Source organism: Castor canadensis, chromosome 1 (assembly GCF_047511655.1).
Source record: "Castor canadensis chromosome 1, mCasCan1.hap1v2, whole genome shotgun sequence".
NCBI classification, from domain to species: Eukaryota; Metazoa; Chordata; class Mammalia; order Rodentia; family Castoridae; genus Castor; species Castor canadensis.
In genome coordinates this window covers 54,488,830-54,505,147 of record NC_133386.1, presented here as the reverse complement: position 1 = coordinate 54,505,147, position 16,318 = coordinate 54,488,830, and the positions used below count along the sequence as shown (strand labels likewise).

Genomic DNA, 16,318 nt, shown 5'->3' with positions numbered 1-16,318 from the left:
ATGTAATAGTTTAGAATAAGTAATCTTGGTAGAGTTGTAACTTTTTAAAATGCTATATGTATAATTCAGTAGAGCCAAAGCCTTTTTTAAAATAATTAATATGATCATTTTATGGAATTTTTTGGCAGTACTGGGTTTTTTTAAATTTTTATTTTTTTATTATTCATATGTGCATATAATACTTGGGTAATTTCTCCCCCCACCCCCACCCCCTCCCTTACCACCCACTCTGCCCCCTCCCTCTCCCATCCACCCCCTCAATACCCAGCAGAAACTATTTTGCCCTTATCTCTAATTTTGTTGAAGAGAGAGTATAAGCAATAATAGGAAGGAACAAGGGTTTTTGCTAGTTGAGATAAGGATAGCTATAGAGGGAGTTGACTCACATTAACTTCCTGTGCGTGTGTTACCTTCTAGGTTAATTCTTTTTGATCTAACCTTTTCTCTAGTTCCTGGTCCCCTTCTCCTATTGGCCTCAGTTGCTTTTAAGGTATCTGCTTTAGTTTCTCTGCGTTGAGGGCAACAAAAAGCTAGCTAATTTTTTAGGTGTCTTACCTATCCTCACCCCTCCCTTGTGTGCTCTCGCTTTTATCTTGTGATCAAAGTTCAGTCCCCTTGTTGTGTTTGCCCTCCATCTAATATCCGCATATGAGGGAGAACATACAATTTTTGGTCTTTTGGGCTAGGCTAACCTCACTCAGAATGATGTTCTCCAATTCCATCCATTTACCAGCTAATGATAACATTTCGTTCTTCTTCATGGCTGCATAAAATTCCATTGTTATAGATACCACATTTTCTTGACCCATTCGTTGGTAGTGGGGCATCTTGGCTGTTTCCATAACTTGGCTATTGTGAATAGTGCCGCAATAAACATGGGTGTGCAGGTGCCTCTGGAGTAACCTGTGTCACAGTCTTTTGGGTATATCCCCAAGAGTGGTATTGCTGGATCATATGGTAGATCAATGTATAGCTATTTAAGTAGCCTCCAAATTTTTTTCCAGAGTGGTTGTACTAGTTTATATTCCCACCAACAGTGTAAGAGGGTTCCTTTTTCCCCACAACCTCGCCAACACCTGTTGGTGGTAGTGTTGCTAATGACTGCTTTTCTAACAGGGGTGAGGTGGAATCTTAGTGTGGTTTTAATTTGCATTTCCTTTATTGCTAGAGATGGTGAGCATTTTTTCATGTGTTTTTTGGCCATTTGAATTTCTTCTTTTGAGAAAGTTCTGTTTAGTTCACTTGCCCATTTCTTTATTCGTTCATTAGTTTTGGGAGCATTTAGTTTTTTAAGTTCCCTATATATTCTGGTTATCAGTCCTTTGTCTGATGTGTAGCTGGCAAATATTTTCTCCCACTCTGTGGGTGTTCTCTTCAGTTTAGAGACCATTTCCTTTGATGAACAGAAGCTTTTCAGTTTTATGAGGTCCCATTTATCTATGCTATCTCTTAGTTGCTGAGCTGCTGGAGTCCCATTGAGAAAGTTCTTACCTATACCTACTAACAACAGAGTATTTCCTACGCTTTCCTGTATCAACTTTAGAGGTTGAGGTCTGATATTAAGATCCTTGATCCATTTTGAGTTAATATTGGTATAGGGTAATACACATGGATCTAGTTTCAGTTTTTTGAAGACTGCTAACAGTTTTCCCAGCAGTTTTTGTTGAAGAGGCTGTTTTTTCTCCATCGTATATTTTTAGCACCTTTGTCAAAGACAAGTTGGGTATAGTTGTGTGGCTTCATATCTGGGTCCTCTATTCTGTTCCACTGGTCTTCATGTCTGTTTTTGTGACAGTACCATGCTGCTTTTATTGTTATTGCTTTGTAATATAGTTTGAAGTCAGGTATCGTGATATCTCCAGCATTGTTCTTTTGACTGAGTATTACCTTGGCTATTTGTGGCCTCTTGTGTTTCCATATAAATTTAACGGTAGATTTTTCAATCTCTTTGATGAATGTCATTGGGATTTGATGGGAATTGCATTAAACATGTAGATTACTTTTGGGAGTATAGACACTTTTACTATGTTGATTCTACCAATCCATGAGCATGGGAGATCGCTCCACTTTCTATATTCTTCCTCAATCTCTTTCTTCAGAAGTGTATAGTTTTCCTTGTAGAGGTCGTTCACATCTTTTGTTAGGTTTATACCTAGGTATTTGATTTTTTTTTAGGCTATTGTAAATGGAATTGTTTTCATATATTCTTTTCCAGTTTGTTCATTATTAGTGTATAGAAATGCTAATGATTTTTCTATGTTGATTTTACATCCTGCTACCTTGCTGTAGCTATTGATGGTGTCTAGGAGCTTCTGAGTAGAGTTTTTTGGGTCTTTAAGGTATAGGATCATGTCATCTGCAAATAGGGATATTTTGACAGTTTCTTTACCTCTTTGTGTTCCTTTTATTCCTTTTTCTTGGCTAGGAATTCCAAGTACTGGGGTTTTGAACTCAGGACTTTGCACTTGCTAGACAGGCACTCTACCACTTGAGCTACACCCCAGCGCTTTTTTGCTTTAGCTACTATTCAAGTAGAGTTTTAAGATTTTGCTCAGGTTAGCTTGGACCATGATCCTCCTATCTGCAGGCCTTCCATGTAGCTGAGATCACAGGTGAGCCACCACACACAGCTTATTGATTGAGATGGAGGTCTTCAAACTTTACTTCCTTCAATCTTTACTTCTCAAGTAGTTGGAATTACATGTGTGAGCTACCACACACACTCATTTGAAGGGATTTTTTTTTAAAGAGAAGCAGAGTGGTATAGTGGAAAAAATATTTAATTAGGCATTTCAAGTCTCAATTTTAGATCTCACTATCAAGGAATAGCCATTATAAATAAAAAGTTCTATGATGTTCTGCTTCCCTAGTTAAGAAGACTGGGAAATAATGACACATTTTTTTAAATGCATGCATGCAGTGACTAGAAAGTTGAATTATGTGGTCTTTAGGGTTCCAATCAGTTCTGGGATTCTATGACCAGATGACCTCTAAGGTTTCTTCTAGCTCAGAAAAATATAGGTAGTTGGAACACAGCTTTTCTTACTTAGAATTGTTACATAGGTTAACAGTATATTTTTGTTTCAAAATCCATTTCTAGTGATGTCTACTTTTTATTTCAGGTCATGTCTTTGGACAGAATAGAATTCTAACTACAATGTTGCTCTGGGAAAATATTTCGCCTTGTAAGGAGTAGAAAGCAAAGCCATCCATGAAACATTAAAAACACTGACGCCAAAAGAAGTAACATTTACCACCACCTAAACTCTGGTGTTATTCAGTGATTGAGAGTTATACTTTCAGGCTGGGGGTATAACTCGACCACTAAGCTGAACTTCCGGCATGCACAAGCCCCCAGGTTAAACCCATAGCACCGAAAAAAACAAAAGAAACATATATACATAGAGGATATGTTATACTTTGAAATATGTGATGTTATTTTTACCTTTTATATCCAACAAAAATAATCTAAAAGTACATTTTTATTTGCAGTGAAATTATAAGAGACGAACATTTAATACTAGAAAAACTGAGATGTGGTGTTAAAGTACATCTGAAGTTTTCAAAATGTATTTAAAAATCCAATTAGAGCACTACAATTTCCTTAAGTTACTTCCTTTATTTTAAAATGTCAGAAAAGAAGTTGTTGTGCATATGCATAATACTATGTGTCTCAGAATTCAGAGATATGTAAAGAATTTTTCCATATGACTACAAAATGAAATACTTACACACTTTAGTGTAGTACTTCACACTTATTTTTGAAATCTACTGCTGATGCAACCTCTAAAGAGCAATGACCCTACCAAAAAATTAGTAAAGGCTGTCTCTTCTTACGTAAAGTGCTTTTTAGCTTCATGTCAAAAGCAATGGGTTTTACAAACACATAAAGGTGCTCAGAAAGTCACTACTTAGACTCAAATATGTCATTTTTTCTACCTTTGCGCAAGTAAACTAGCTTTATCTGCATTAATAGAGATTGCCTTCAATGGCCCTCAACCACTTGCTTCAAATCAAGACAGCCCCATTACTGTTAGTACCAGCAGAGCAAACAGAAATAGCAGAACAAGCTGCAAAACATTTAAGGGGATCACAGTAGACCAGAACAAATAGTAACAGCTTTAGATACATTACATATCCAAGGATGAGCCTTCTCTTTCACCCTGGCACATATGGTAAACCTTTAAAAAATTTTCAAAACACTCTCTTGGCTCTCTATAGAGTATTTTACAGCCCATGAAGGGATTTGAATTCTCTTACTACTGAGCTAAACTGTTACTTCTACATCGAGGAGCCTTCATATTCTCAATATAACATCTACCAAGAAAGCAAGAAGAATTAATAAATGAAATCCTCAATTCTAAAACCCTAAGAAATAAAATTGCAAACAATTCTGAAACAAAGCATTGTCTTAAAGGGTGATACAAATGTTCTAAAATAGAATTTGTTTTCTGAGCTAGAAATGTGACTTCATTTCAGTAGTATCTACATCATTAAAAAAAATAAGCATCATCGTAATTTAACTGCTTCTTATGTGAGACTTTCATTTGAGTCATGCTTCTAACATGAACCAACCATCTTACAGTGAGCAACCCCTCAGTCCCTCTGTATTGTCTGAACCTTAGGCTCTTTTGTTCCTCCTTTCTCTCCCCTCCCAAAAGTTCTCTGAATCCCAAGAAAAAAATTCCATTAAAAAAAAAATCACAATTACAATACAGTGAGAGAATGCTACATTTGATTTAAAGTAGTAATAAATTATAAATTGCCAAATAACTTAATATAACAGTGCAAATCCCTGATATAAAAAAGAATCCATCTTGCCATGAATATAATAAAGCAGCCCAGTGATTTCAAATTACTTATGAAATAAAGGCAAAAACAAGATGTAAAATACTGTTTATAAAAGTCAAGTAAGAAATCAGTTACCATAAATCTTTTTACAAAGATAAATGTAATGTGGCTTACCACCTCTAAAAATTGTTAAGGAGGTTTATAATTAGTGGTTGCAAAAATGACTCTAGGGAAGTTAGGGAGTGAATTATACATTATTGTCATTAATGACATATTAAATATATTTGTAACAATAATACTGCAATGGGGAGTCATTTAAATTAATCTTTGGACCTGCTACTGTTTGGCAAGGATATTTCTTTTTCAAAGTCTTTACTATAATTGCTGAATTTGTAAATGTTAGTCTTCAAAAACTAATGCTTTGGGTCCTTACATTAATAGGAGATACCAAAATTCTCAAATAGTACTAATATACCTACAAAGTAAAACATAGGTTGTTCTTGTATCTTTTTTATTTTAACACAAATATTTGAAAACAGACAATATTGCTATGCCTGGAACTTAAAAAATACCCAACTCATTGAAAAGAGGGTAGAAAGCAGAAGAAAATTGAAAATTCTTATTTAAAAATAAATCTGAAGTCCCTGCATTTCTTATGAACATGACTTGTCAGGTCACAGTTGATCTTCCACCACTCATCTGTGTGATACGATGGCAAGTCTCCACTTTGTAGCTTCAGTTTGAATTTTCTTGAATGTTTGCAAAACTGGTACTGGACCTGAGACGTTTGGCTAGATAAGACAAAAGTATTATATTTTAACTTGAATTTAAATCTCTAGACATGACTATTCATTGTTTCTATGTATATTGCATTATTTGTCTGTTAATTGTTTGAATATGAATAGACCTAATCTTCTAAGAATTAAAACCTAAGTTGATTTTTTTATGAAGCTCACAAAACATAACTTAATTAGAAATTATATATGACTTTGTTAGTAGTACAAAATAAAACAGGCATCATTCATACTATCACGACCATCACAATCTTAAATATGTAATGTAGGTAAAAGAAATCTACTTAGAAAATAAAAGTGCTATAAAGTATAATAATAAAATTATATATTTAAAAGTCTAAGCTAGGGCTGAGAGTGTGACACAAGTGGTGGAGCGCCTGCTTGGAAGGTCAAGGCACTGAGTTCAAACCCCAGTAAAAAAAAAAGTCTAAGCTAGAAATCGAATCTAAATTCCTTTTAAAAGCGTTCAGTAAAAATTTCTTCAATTAATAAAGGATATCTACAAAGACTACAGCAATCATGCTGCCTAATTATGAAAGTCAGTGATTTTTCCTTAAAATCTGGAACAAAACAAGGTTACGTGGTCTTATTTCACATGATGCCCCAATTTAATGAGTGCAACATGGTAAGACAAAGAAAAAGTAGACATATGGAAAGAAAGGAATTGTTTCTTTTTCAGATGAAAAAAATTTCAGGGCCTAAGAGTGTAGCTTAGTGGTAGAGTGTGCTTAGCATTTGTGAAGCCCTGTGTTCAATCCCTAGCACCAAAAATAAAATAAAAAATTTAAATCCAGTGAAAGAATGCTATAATGTAAAAATTAAATAATTTACAAAGAAAAAATGAGTTGTATATTAGATACATTTGCACAAACATACATAAATGCATACAGCTGCTAACAAAATATGTAACCATTGTCTTTGACTATGCTAATGAATTGAGCCATTAGGGTTACTACAAAGAATCATGGCTGTTTGGCTTGGTAATGTGTTCTGAGCTTAGAGTTAAATGTGAATGCTTCTCATGTTCTAGAAATGGAAAGCAGTATTGCTGTAGCGAGAATATTGAACACTGGATAACCAGAAATCTTCCAACTTCAGAAGTTCGAGACACTAGGGCAGAGATTATGATTCGCAAGATCAGCAGTAGGAGCCAGCACCTGTATTTCTTTTCTTTTTGTTTTTTAAGCTCTGCAGATAAGTCTGATAGCAAAGGACAAGAGCCACTAGTTTCTATCAGGATCTCCTTGACAACCTCTGTATATACAAAATGATCACATGACTTCATGAAGCAGTGTGTTTCTTTAGCCTAAACTAAAGGGCAAACTTAACCTAAAACAATGACCCAAACTAAAAGTCTACATTTGATTTTGGAGGCAAATTCAAGACTGTTAGTGGATTTGGGAGGCAAACAAAATCAATAATTGTTCCTTTTGTTTGTTTTTTTACTTTATTTACAATTACTAGAAGTGATCTAGCTTCTTGCTAATTATCAAATAATTTAATAAACTGACCAATTAGGATAGCAGCAACAAGTACATATACTTAAACCTTCCTTGTCTCTTTACTCTCTATCTGATACACTCCTATAACCTTTAGAATTTTACCCCAACGATCAAATAACAGTGAAATCCAACACCCTGAATGCAGAGTTAGTCTTACTTTGTGGCCCACAAATTCTCCACTTCTACGTGTGTTGTAATAATTGGGCAAGGGTAAGTGTACTCTTTGAGGACACAGATTGTGCCTTGTTCCCTTCTAATCACTAATTCCTACTATAGTGCTACCATTTAGGTAGACGTTCAGTAAACATCTCACCACTGGGCGGAGTGGCTTGTATGTACAATCGTAGCTGCTCAGGAGGCAGAGATTGAAAGCACTGAGGTCCAGGCTAGCCTGGGCATAAAAACAAGGCCCAATTCAAAAAATACTTCAAGTCAGAGGGTTGGGGTGTTTTTGTTTATTTGGGCAGTACTGAGACTTGAACTCTCAGAGCCTTTATTTTACATTCACATATATTATGTAGCTCATGCAGTGTTTCCCAGGCTTATTTGACACATAATTTTTCTTTTTTTTTCAGTGCTGGGGTTTGAGTTCAGGACCTCACACTTGCTAGGCAGGCGCTCTACCACTTGAGCCACTCCGCCAGCCTCTGACAAAAAAATTTTTTACATGGAGAATTTCACACTGCTAGAGCACCTGCCTAGTAAGTGTGAGGCCCTGAGTTCAAGTCTGATTACTGCCAAAATAAACAAAAACAAGAAGTTTACAGGATTAATATACTTTGGATTCTGAATTTTCAGAGTATATATTGTTTCTAAAATAGGCCTGAATCTCTTTCTTTCTTTTTTTGTGGTGCTGAGGATTGAATCTAAGGCTTTATGCATCCTAAGAAGTACTCTACCACTGAGCTACACTCTTACTCCCCTAAATCTTTTAAATACAGGCTGTTATCTAAATAAATGAATAACTATAAAAATAAACTTACGCAAAATGAGTTTGCGTTTCTTTTGCTCTGAATGAAGAAAGCTACTAAGGTAGAAGACAACAGGTAGAAAGAGGATGAACACAGAAACAGCAATTACAGGCACTGTGTCACTGCAAGGGACTGAACAGTTGAAAGTTCGGCTCCAAAGTTTTCGAGTGATGTTCATCTGGAACAACAGGTAATATTACTCTATTTTGTATGTAACTTGTCTTCAATTTCTTAAAAGTTGGTTAGTATCTAAACAGGCACGCAGAATCTAGACGAAATACACAACACTAAAACTCTGTTGATGGCTAAGAACAATTTCTTCTGCCAGGGAAATAAGTTAGCTAACAATTAATCACTGTATACATTTATATCCATACAGAAATGTCATATTCGAGACCCATAGAACTGCCAAAATGTACCACAATGTCAACCATTCATAGCTTTCCAGCAGAGAAAGTATACTAATAGGAATATAGTTAGACTCTGTTTCGTTCTTTAGAAATTTGTTTTTGAGAGCCTGGTACAGGTCTAGTACTACTGCAGGCAATAGGGATAGAAGTAAAAATAAACAAAAGTCTTCATGTAGAGCTGTTTTAAGTGCTTTTGACCATCCTGAATATTATTGGTTCACTAAAGTTCCCTATGAGCTGCTATCATAATTTATATTTCATTATTCTCAACCATAAATTGATGTCAATTTTGACCTCAAGGTCTCTAGTTGGAGCAAATAATTTCTCTTGCCTAAGAAAGCATGACCGCCATCTAGTGGTGCCCCATGTAAAGATAAACTATACAAAGAAGGAAAAAGCTTCGTGTTGGCCATTCAGTCCACACATATGTACTTAGAGCACACACACAATATGCCAGGCATTAACCTACATACTGAATGATAAACAAAAAAAACTATGTCCTTGTCCTCATGTGCTTATATTTTAGTGAGAGGAGACAGGCTATAAGTGTATTGTAATAGGTGTAAAGAAATAGAGTAAGAAGTGACTGAAGACTGGCTTCTGAAAAACATTGTAGTAAAACCTAGAAACTTTTTTAGTTGAAATGTAAGCACACAACAACATCTACACCTTTAAAAATAGCACACATTTTCAAATTTTTTTTAAAAAATGTAGCAAATTGTCAACTCATTTATGAAGAGTCTGATTAATTTCCATTTAAGTTTGACAGAGCAGGGTATTCTAAAGCCTTACTATTTTATAACTACTATAGTTATTTCCGGTTGAACATAGCATATGCACATTCCACTATGCCTCCAAAAGACATAATACTGAAGATACATTCGACAACCCTGCAAAATATGCATTATATCAGAAGTAAAGTACTTACTGCATCTTCCACATCAATGCATAAATGTGTTCCAGGTTCAGCCTTATTCTTAAGTTCATTCATTTTTTGCATTTCACTATACAGACCACTCAGGTTTTTATATGCTTCCTGACAGTTTTTGCATACTTCTGAGTAATTTTTTGGTGGTAGAAGACTGTGTGTGCTCCCCTAAAATGACAAAGGCAGATGTAATATACACAATAACATTATACACAATATCTTTGCAATGTAAAGTATTTGCTTACCTTCCCTCCCACACACACCCTGCAGAGGACAGGAAACAATAGTTAAAGTGTTAATGCACACAGAAATAAACCCACATAGCTACAGTCATGTGATTCTTGAGAAAGGTGCCAAAAACATGCATTTGAGAAAAGATAGTCTTTTTAGCAAATGGTACTGGGAAAACTGGATATACACATGTAGAAAACTGAAACTAGATCCCTACTTCTCATCCTCTACAATATCAACTTAATATGGATCAAAGACCTTAATGTCAGACCTAAAACTCTGAAACTACAAGAAGAAACAGTTGAAGATAGGCATAGATAACAACTTTCTGAATAGGACTCCAACTGCTCAGGAAATAATAGCAAGAATTGACAAATGGTATTGCGTCAAATTAAAAAGCTTCTGCATAGCAAAGAAACAATTACTGGAATAAAGAGGCAGTTTACAGAATGGAAGAAAATCTTTGCCAACCATTTGTATGATAGGGGATTAATATCCAGACTATATAAAAAAGTTAAGAACAAATAATCCAATTGATAAATGGGAAAGTAGATTGAATAGACAGTTGTCAAAAAAAGTACAAATAGCCAACAAAAACATGAAAAAATGTTAACCATAAAGGAAATATAAATCAAAGCTGCACTGAGATGCCATCTCACCCCAGTCAGAATGGTAAAGAAGACAACAACAAATGTTGGTGAAGATGGCGGGGTGGGTGGGGGATAGCAAACCTTATACATCGTTGGTGGGAATGGGAATGAAAATTAGTCCACTCACTGTGGAAATCAGTATGGAGGTTCCTCAAAACACTAAAAATAGAACTGCCACATGATCCAGTTATCGCACTCCTGGGCATACACCTGAAGGAACCTAAGTCAGCATAAAATAGAAATACTTGCACACCTATGTTCACAGTAGCACTATCCTCAGTAACCAAGTTATGAGATCAAACTAGGTGCCTATCAACCAATGAATGAATAAAGAAAATATGGTATACATTTACACAGAGAGTTTTATTCAACTGTAAAGAAGAATGATATTTTACAATTTGCAAGAAAATGTATGGAACTGGTTATCATAATATTAAATGAAATAAGCCAGACCCAAAAAGACAAATATTACATGTTTTTTCTCATATGTGAAATCTAGATTGGAAAAAAAAAGATACAAACATAGAATGGAGACTATTTGGGAAGAAGGGACCAGCAGGAAGGTAGAGGGACAAGAATGGATAATAGGGGAATGAATACAAACTAAGTATATTATATATGCATGAAAATGTCATAATGAAATACATTATTGTGTAAAATTTATATATACTAATAAAAAACAAAGAAAAAGGAAAATGAAAAACACAAAAATTCATCTAAGTCCAAGGGGAAAAAATTGCTGGGCTATGATGTTGGGAAGGTGTGAAATCACCTGAGGAGTCCCAAGAATTAGGCGTGAACACATGGCCAAATATTTGGTACTTTCTAGGTGTGCCTAAATTTTAAAAAAGACAACTCAGCTAATATGCCAAATTACTGCTACCTAAATACCAAATTTCCTAAATTATCTCATCACATACCTGCATTTAACTACTCTATTCTCATCCAATGAATGCCTGTGCTGACTTCATCAAAGTTCACTGGATTGAGATAGGACTTTTTATAATGGGAAAGGAAAGGGCACCAAAACTGTCCTCACCCAATTCTCTTATTACAAGGCTCAGAATCCAGACCTTTCTAGTCAACAAAAAGGGGCCGAGTAAAATAAGATACCCTACAGTAAAGGTATAAAGATAACATAAAATATTATGCCAGCAAATCTCAATCTTTTACTCTGAGATTGACAGGTTTTTCAAGAATAAGTTTACACCTTTGCTTTACAGTCTTTTTATTCTTTACCATGTAGTATGGAGAAAGGACATTAAGTGGACATAAGGATGAAAGAGAAAAGGACAAATCAAAGTAATTAAATTGATGTAGTCCCTACAATGTTACCCTCACCATCTATTTAACAGAAAAACTAAGTCTCCCCTTAAACTGCCACAGAAACAGCCCATTATTCACTTTTCGCAATCAGTTGTGCATTTAGCTAAACCTTATTGGGGGGGGCGTAATTTAGTCACTTTTACTAAAATTCAAAACGCATGTGACCTTTGGACAGAGCAATTCCACTTTTAGGATTGTCCTGAACAAAGTCCTACAAGTACTCCAAGTTACATGAAAAAAATATCTATGGCAGCAGTTTGTGACAGCAATACACTGAACCAAACAAAATCTCCCCAGTATAAGAAGGGACTAACATGGGAATGTATTCATACAAAGAAAAGTTACCTGGCTTTTAAAAATGAATGAGAGAAGATGATGACAGAAGCACTGGCCTTCTCTCCTGGTTTCTTCACAAAAGGGATTCGGCAAAAGGAGGCTAAACCCAGACACACCATCCCAGGGAAAGTGCTAAAACCTCTATTGCCCACAACCATGCACTGTCTAGAGATGCAGGAGGCTGCCATAAAAGCCTCTGGGGAATACTCTTTCACTCCTAAAAAGCTGCCTCTCCCGTCACCAGGGACAGGTCAGGTTTCCAGAGAAGCCACCTACAAACACTTCATACCCACAGTGACCTGGCAGGCACTTAAACTTACCTCCCTGTTCATTCACCCGGAATGGCCAGCACCACCATAATACCGCATGTCTATTTTGCCATCTTCCCTCCCGCACATAGCACTCTATGCCCCTCCACAACCTATAAAAGACTGGAGTGCCCCAGAACTCAGTCCCTGAGGGCCTCTTTACCATCTATTTACATTCACTTGCATCTTTAAGTACCATCTATGCCTGGTGACTCCCAAATGTCTAGCTCTAGGTGACACCTCTCCCTTGAGTTCCAACATCATTTCTAACACCATTTGAACTTGGATGTCTAATAAGTACATCATACCTAACATGTTCAAAACAGAATTCTTAATCCCTACTCCCTTACAACTGGTTCAGCCTTGTCTTCCCCATGACCTATCATCCTCTCAGCTATTCAGGTCCAAAGCCAATCTTCCAGATTCTTCTTTTTCCTTTACTATCAGCCAAAACCATGCTCCCTAACTTACTTATCTATCAATAAGTTCTGCTAGACAAACTTCAAAAATACATCGCCAGATGATCTGCTTTTCTCTAACACCTGATCCACATCACTGCCATCTCTCTCCTGTGATAGCCCCCTGACTGGATTGTCACTTCCACTGTTGCCTACCTTGAACTGAGTTTCTCCACGGTGCAGCATGACTGATCTTTCAGCATGTAATGACATCATGCTGCAACTCTGCTTGAAGCAGCCTCCCACTGTGATTATACTTTATGATATTAGATATGGTATTTCTAATTTAATAAAAATTTGGATTTAAGATTTCAGATTGTCTCAATTAACTATGGACTCTTGATCTAGGGAAGAATAAATAACTATTGTCTAATCTTGGAAACTAATAGAAAACTATAGACTTGAATATACCTCTTAAATTTTTGAGATTAAAAAAAGTTTAAATATAGAAAATTAAAACATAAAAGTACAAAGACAATTTTTAAAAATAATCTCAATGGAGAAAAAGTCTTTCTACTGTCACACAAATACCACAAGCCATTAAAAAAATAGATAAATCTAACAAAATTACAAGAAGATGTTTTCTTCGTGAAAAGAAAACACAATAAAAAGACCTTAAGATAAGGCCTGAAATTTTGAAACAACTGCAGGAAGTAGTAGGAAACACACTAGATCAGATAGGTACAGGAAATGACTTCCTAAATAGAATTCAAAAGGCTCAGCATCTAAGAGAAAAAAATTAAACAAATGGGACTGCATCAAACTAAAGAGGTTCTGCACAGCAAAGGAAACAGTCACTAGACTCAAGAGACAGCCCAGAGAATGGGAGAAAATCTTTGCCAGCTACTCATCTGATAAGGGACTAATATCCAGAATATACAGGGAACTCAAAAAACTCAGCCCCCAAAGAATCAAGACCCCAATGAAGAAATGGGCACACGAATTAAACAGGGAATTCTCAAAGGAAGAAGTACAAATGGCCAGTAACTACATGAAGAAGTGTTCAACTTCCCTGATGATAAAAAGAGATGCAAATCAAAACAACACTTAGATTTCATCTCACCCTAGTTAGAATGGCCATAATCAAAGGTAACAGCAACAACAAATGCTGGTGATGATGCAGTGAAACAGGAATCTTTATACACTGCTGGTGGGAATGAAAATTAGTACAACCATTATGGAAAGCAGAATGGAGATTTCTCAAAAAACTAAAGATAGAACTGCCATATAATCCAGGGATACTGCTCCTGGGTATCTACCGAAAGGAACTAAGACAGGGTACAGTAGAGATATCTGTACACTGTTGTTCATCACAGCACTATTCACAATAGCCAAGCTTTGGAAACAACCCAGGTGCCCTACAACTGATGAATGGATCAAAAAAAATATGGTATATATACACAATAGAGTATTACTCAGCCATAAGGAATAATGACATGTGGTTTGAAGGTAAATGGATGCAATTGGAGGACATGATGTTAAGTAAAGTAAGCCAGGCTCAGAAACACAAAAGCCTCATGTTTTCTTTCATACATGGAAGATAGATCCAAAAGATAAACATATACAAGAAAACAAGCATGATCATATACAAACCCAGATAGAACATGTTTGTAATAGTGGAACTACTCTATGAAACTCGAGGAAAGAGGGAAAGGAAAAGAGAATGATAGAGCATCAGTAATATCACATAATACAAGATGTGAAATTAGAGGATGTGTATTGAGGGGTAGAAGGTAAAGGTAAGGGAGAGTAATGGAAGGGGTTGAACAGACCAAAGCAAAGTACACCCACAGTGGGCATACATTGAGAAACCCCTTTGAACATCAACTTAAATATTAATAACAAAAAACAGGACTATAAAATAGGTACAGTATGTGGGGGAGTACTAGTGGGACAGGGGAGGATGAATGAAGGAGATTAAGGTAACAGTACATGGTTGATGGACTTCATACACCTATACAAAAGAAAACTCTTGCAATTGCTTTAAGTGGGGTGGGGAGGGAGCTGAGGGGGAGAGACGATGGGGCAATGTAACTAATGTACAATAAAATCTAATCAGAATTGTCACTATGAATCCCCCTCACATAATGAATATATCCTAACAAGAAATTCATTAGAGGACTGGGAAGTTACCAAGAAAAAAAATAATAATCTCAATGTGGAAAAAGCCTTTCTACTGTCACACAAATACAACAAGCCATTAAAAAATAGATAAATCTAACAAAATTAAAATAAAACATTTTCTTCATGACAAAAGAAAAGCATAATAAAAAGACAGCACACCGGGGGGGGGGAAAAAAAACACTGCAACTAACATAACAGGAAAAGTACTAATTTCCTTCAAATACATTCATTAGAATGGAGAGTTCCCTAATCAAATAGATCTGGCAAATCCAGTACACAAAAATTACCATCTGGAGTTTTACAAATACATTAGTCCACCGAAGGCCCTGAAGTTCTGCAGTAAAGCATTTTCAATCTTAGTAGAATACTAAACCCTATTTCTATAGGCCATATATTAACATCTTGCAGAACATATTTTCTGAACTGTTCACCTAAAAATTTTATTATTATCAGGGCAATTCAACTATGTTATCATTTATTAAGAAGGAAATCTTTATCTCCCCTCCCCCATTCCTGGAATAGTTTCAACAGGTCTCATTTTTTCCATTTACATACATGTGTACAGAATATTTACACCATATTCACCCTCCGACCCCCTTTCCTTATTCCTCTTGGAGGGGGTGAAGTCAACTATGATATACTTAAGACATTCAGTAAATGTCACAATGTACCCCCAGTATAACAATAATAATAACAAAGTATAAAAAACAAAAAAGAAGGAAATCTTACATTCTAATATCTCAAACATGTTTACATCTACTTGTGGGGATTACTTATTTGTTATAAAAGTTTTTAAAACTAGATTTTTTTTTTTTAACTGCTGGTCCAATATCGGTCTTCACCATCATTACCACCAGGTAAGTTCCTATGCCATAATTCAAGGGTCAGAGATGGAGATGGAGACAACAACTGTCTACAAAGTAAGATTCTTAAAGGCTACTTTTCATATCATAATTCAATACACAAAGTTACCTTATTAAATGGTGCCTCTTAAAGTGGACAAAATATATTTAAGCAAATATTGAGGCAAAGAGTAAGCTTCCTGTAGACAGAATCACACATTATTGTAAAATACCTTATTACTACATAAGTGAAGTCAAGGTAAATTACTGTCGGACCCAACATCACCATGTTTCAATTAGACAACTGTAGTTAATATTTTCACAGGTTTTCACGTGTGGACACTTATTATGACGCCCACTTTATAAGTGAGAGAACTAACATCTTGATATTTGCAAGTAGGACTTCAGAGTAGAAATCAAGATCCACTAATTCCTCTACATCATGACTATAAATAAATAGCAAAATCTAAAGCTATAAAAACTTGGAATTACATATTAATTTGCACAAAACAGCATTCTAAAACTTCAAATATACAGCTGGGCACCAGTGGCTCATACCTTTAACCCTAGCTACTTTGGAGGCTGAGGATTGGGATCATGGTTGGAAGCCAGCCCAGAGAAACAGCTGGAGAGACTCCATCTCCAAA

General features: G+C 35.7%; 1 protein-coding gene across 2 annotated transcripts in view; it reads right to left on the bottom strand.

Moving 5' to 3' along the window:
- Nucleotides 1-3,599: 3,599 nt before the first annotated feature.
- The window catches only part of Ostm1 (osteoclastogenesis associated transmembrane protein 1), a 37,459-nt gene continuing 24,740 nt past the window's right edge, over nucleotides 3,600-16,318 (bottom strand). Inside the window, exons 4-6 of one of the 2 annotated variants that reach the window (XM_020170102.2) lie at nucleotides 9,397-9,564; nucleotides 8,071-8,236; nucleotides 5,282-5,582 (exon numbers count right to left, since the gene is read on the bottom strand). In XM_020170102.2, coding sequence (XP_020025691.1) covers nucleotides 5,527-5,582; nucleotides 8,071-8,236; nucleotides 9,397-9,564 — 390 coding nt within the window. In that variant the 3' untranslated portion in view covers nucleotides 5,282-5,526. Of the gene's footprint in view, nucleotides 5,583-8,070; nucleotides 8,237-9,396; nucleotides 9,565-16,318 lie in introns of both variants that reach the window. The other variant, XM_020170103.2, reaches the window with a different exon arrangement.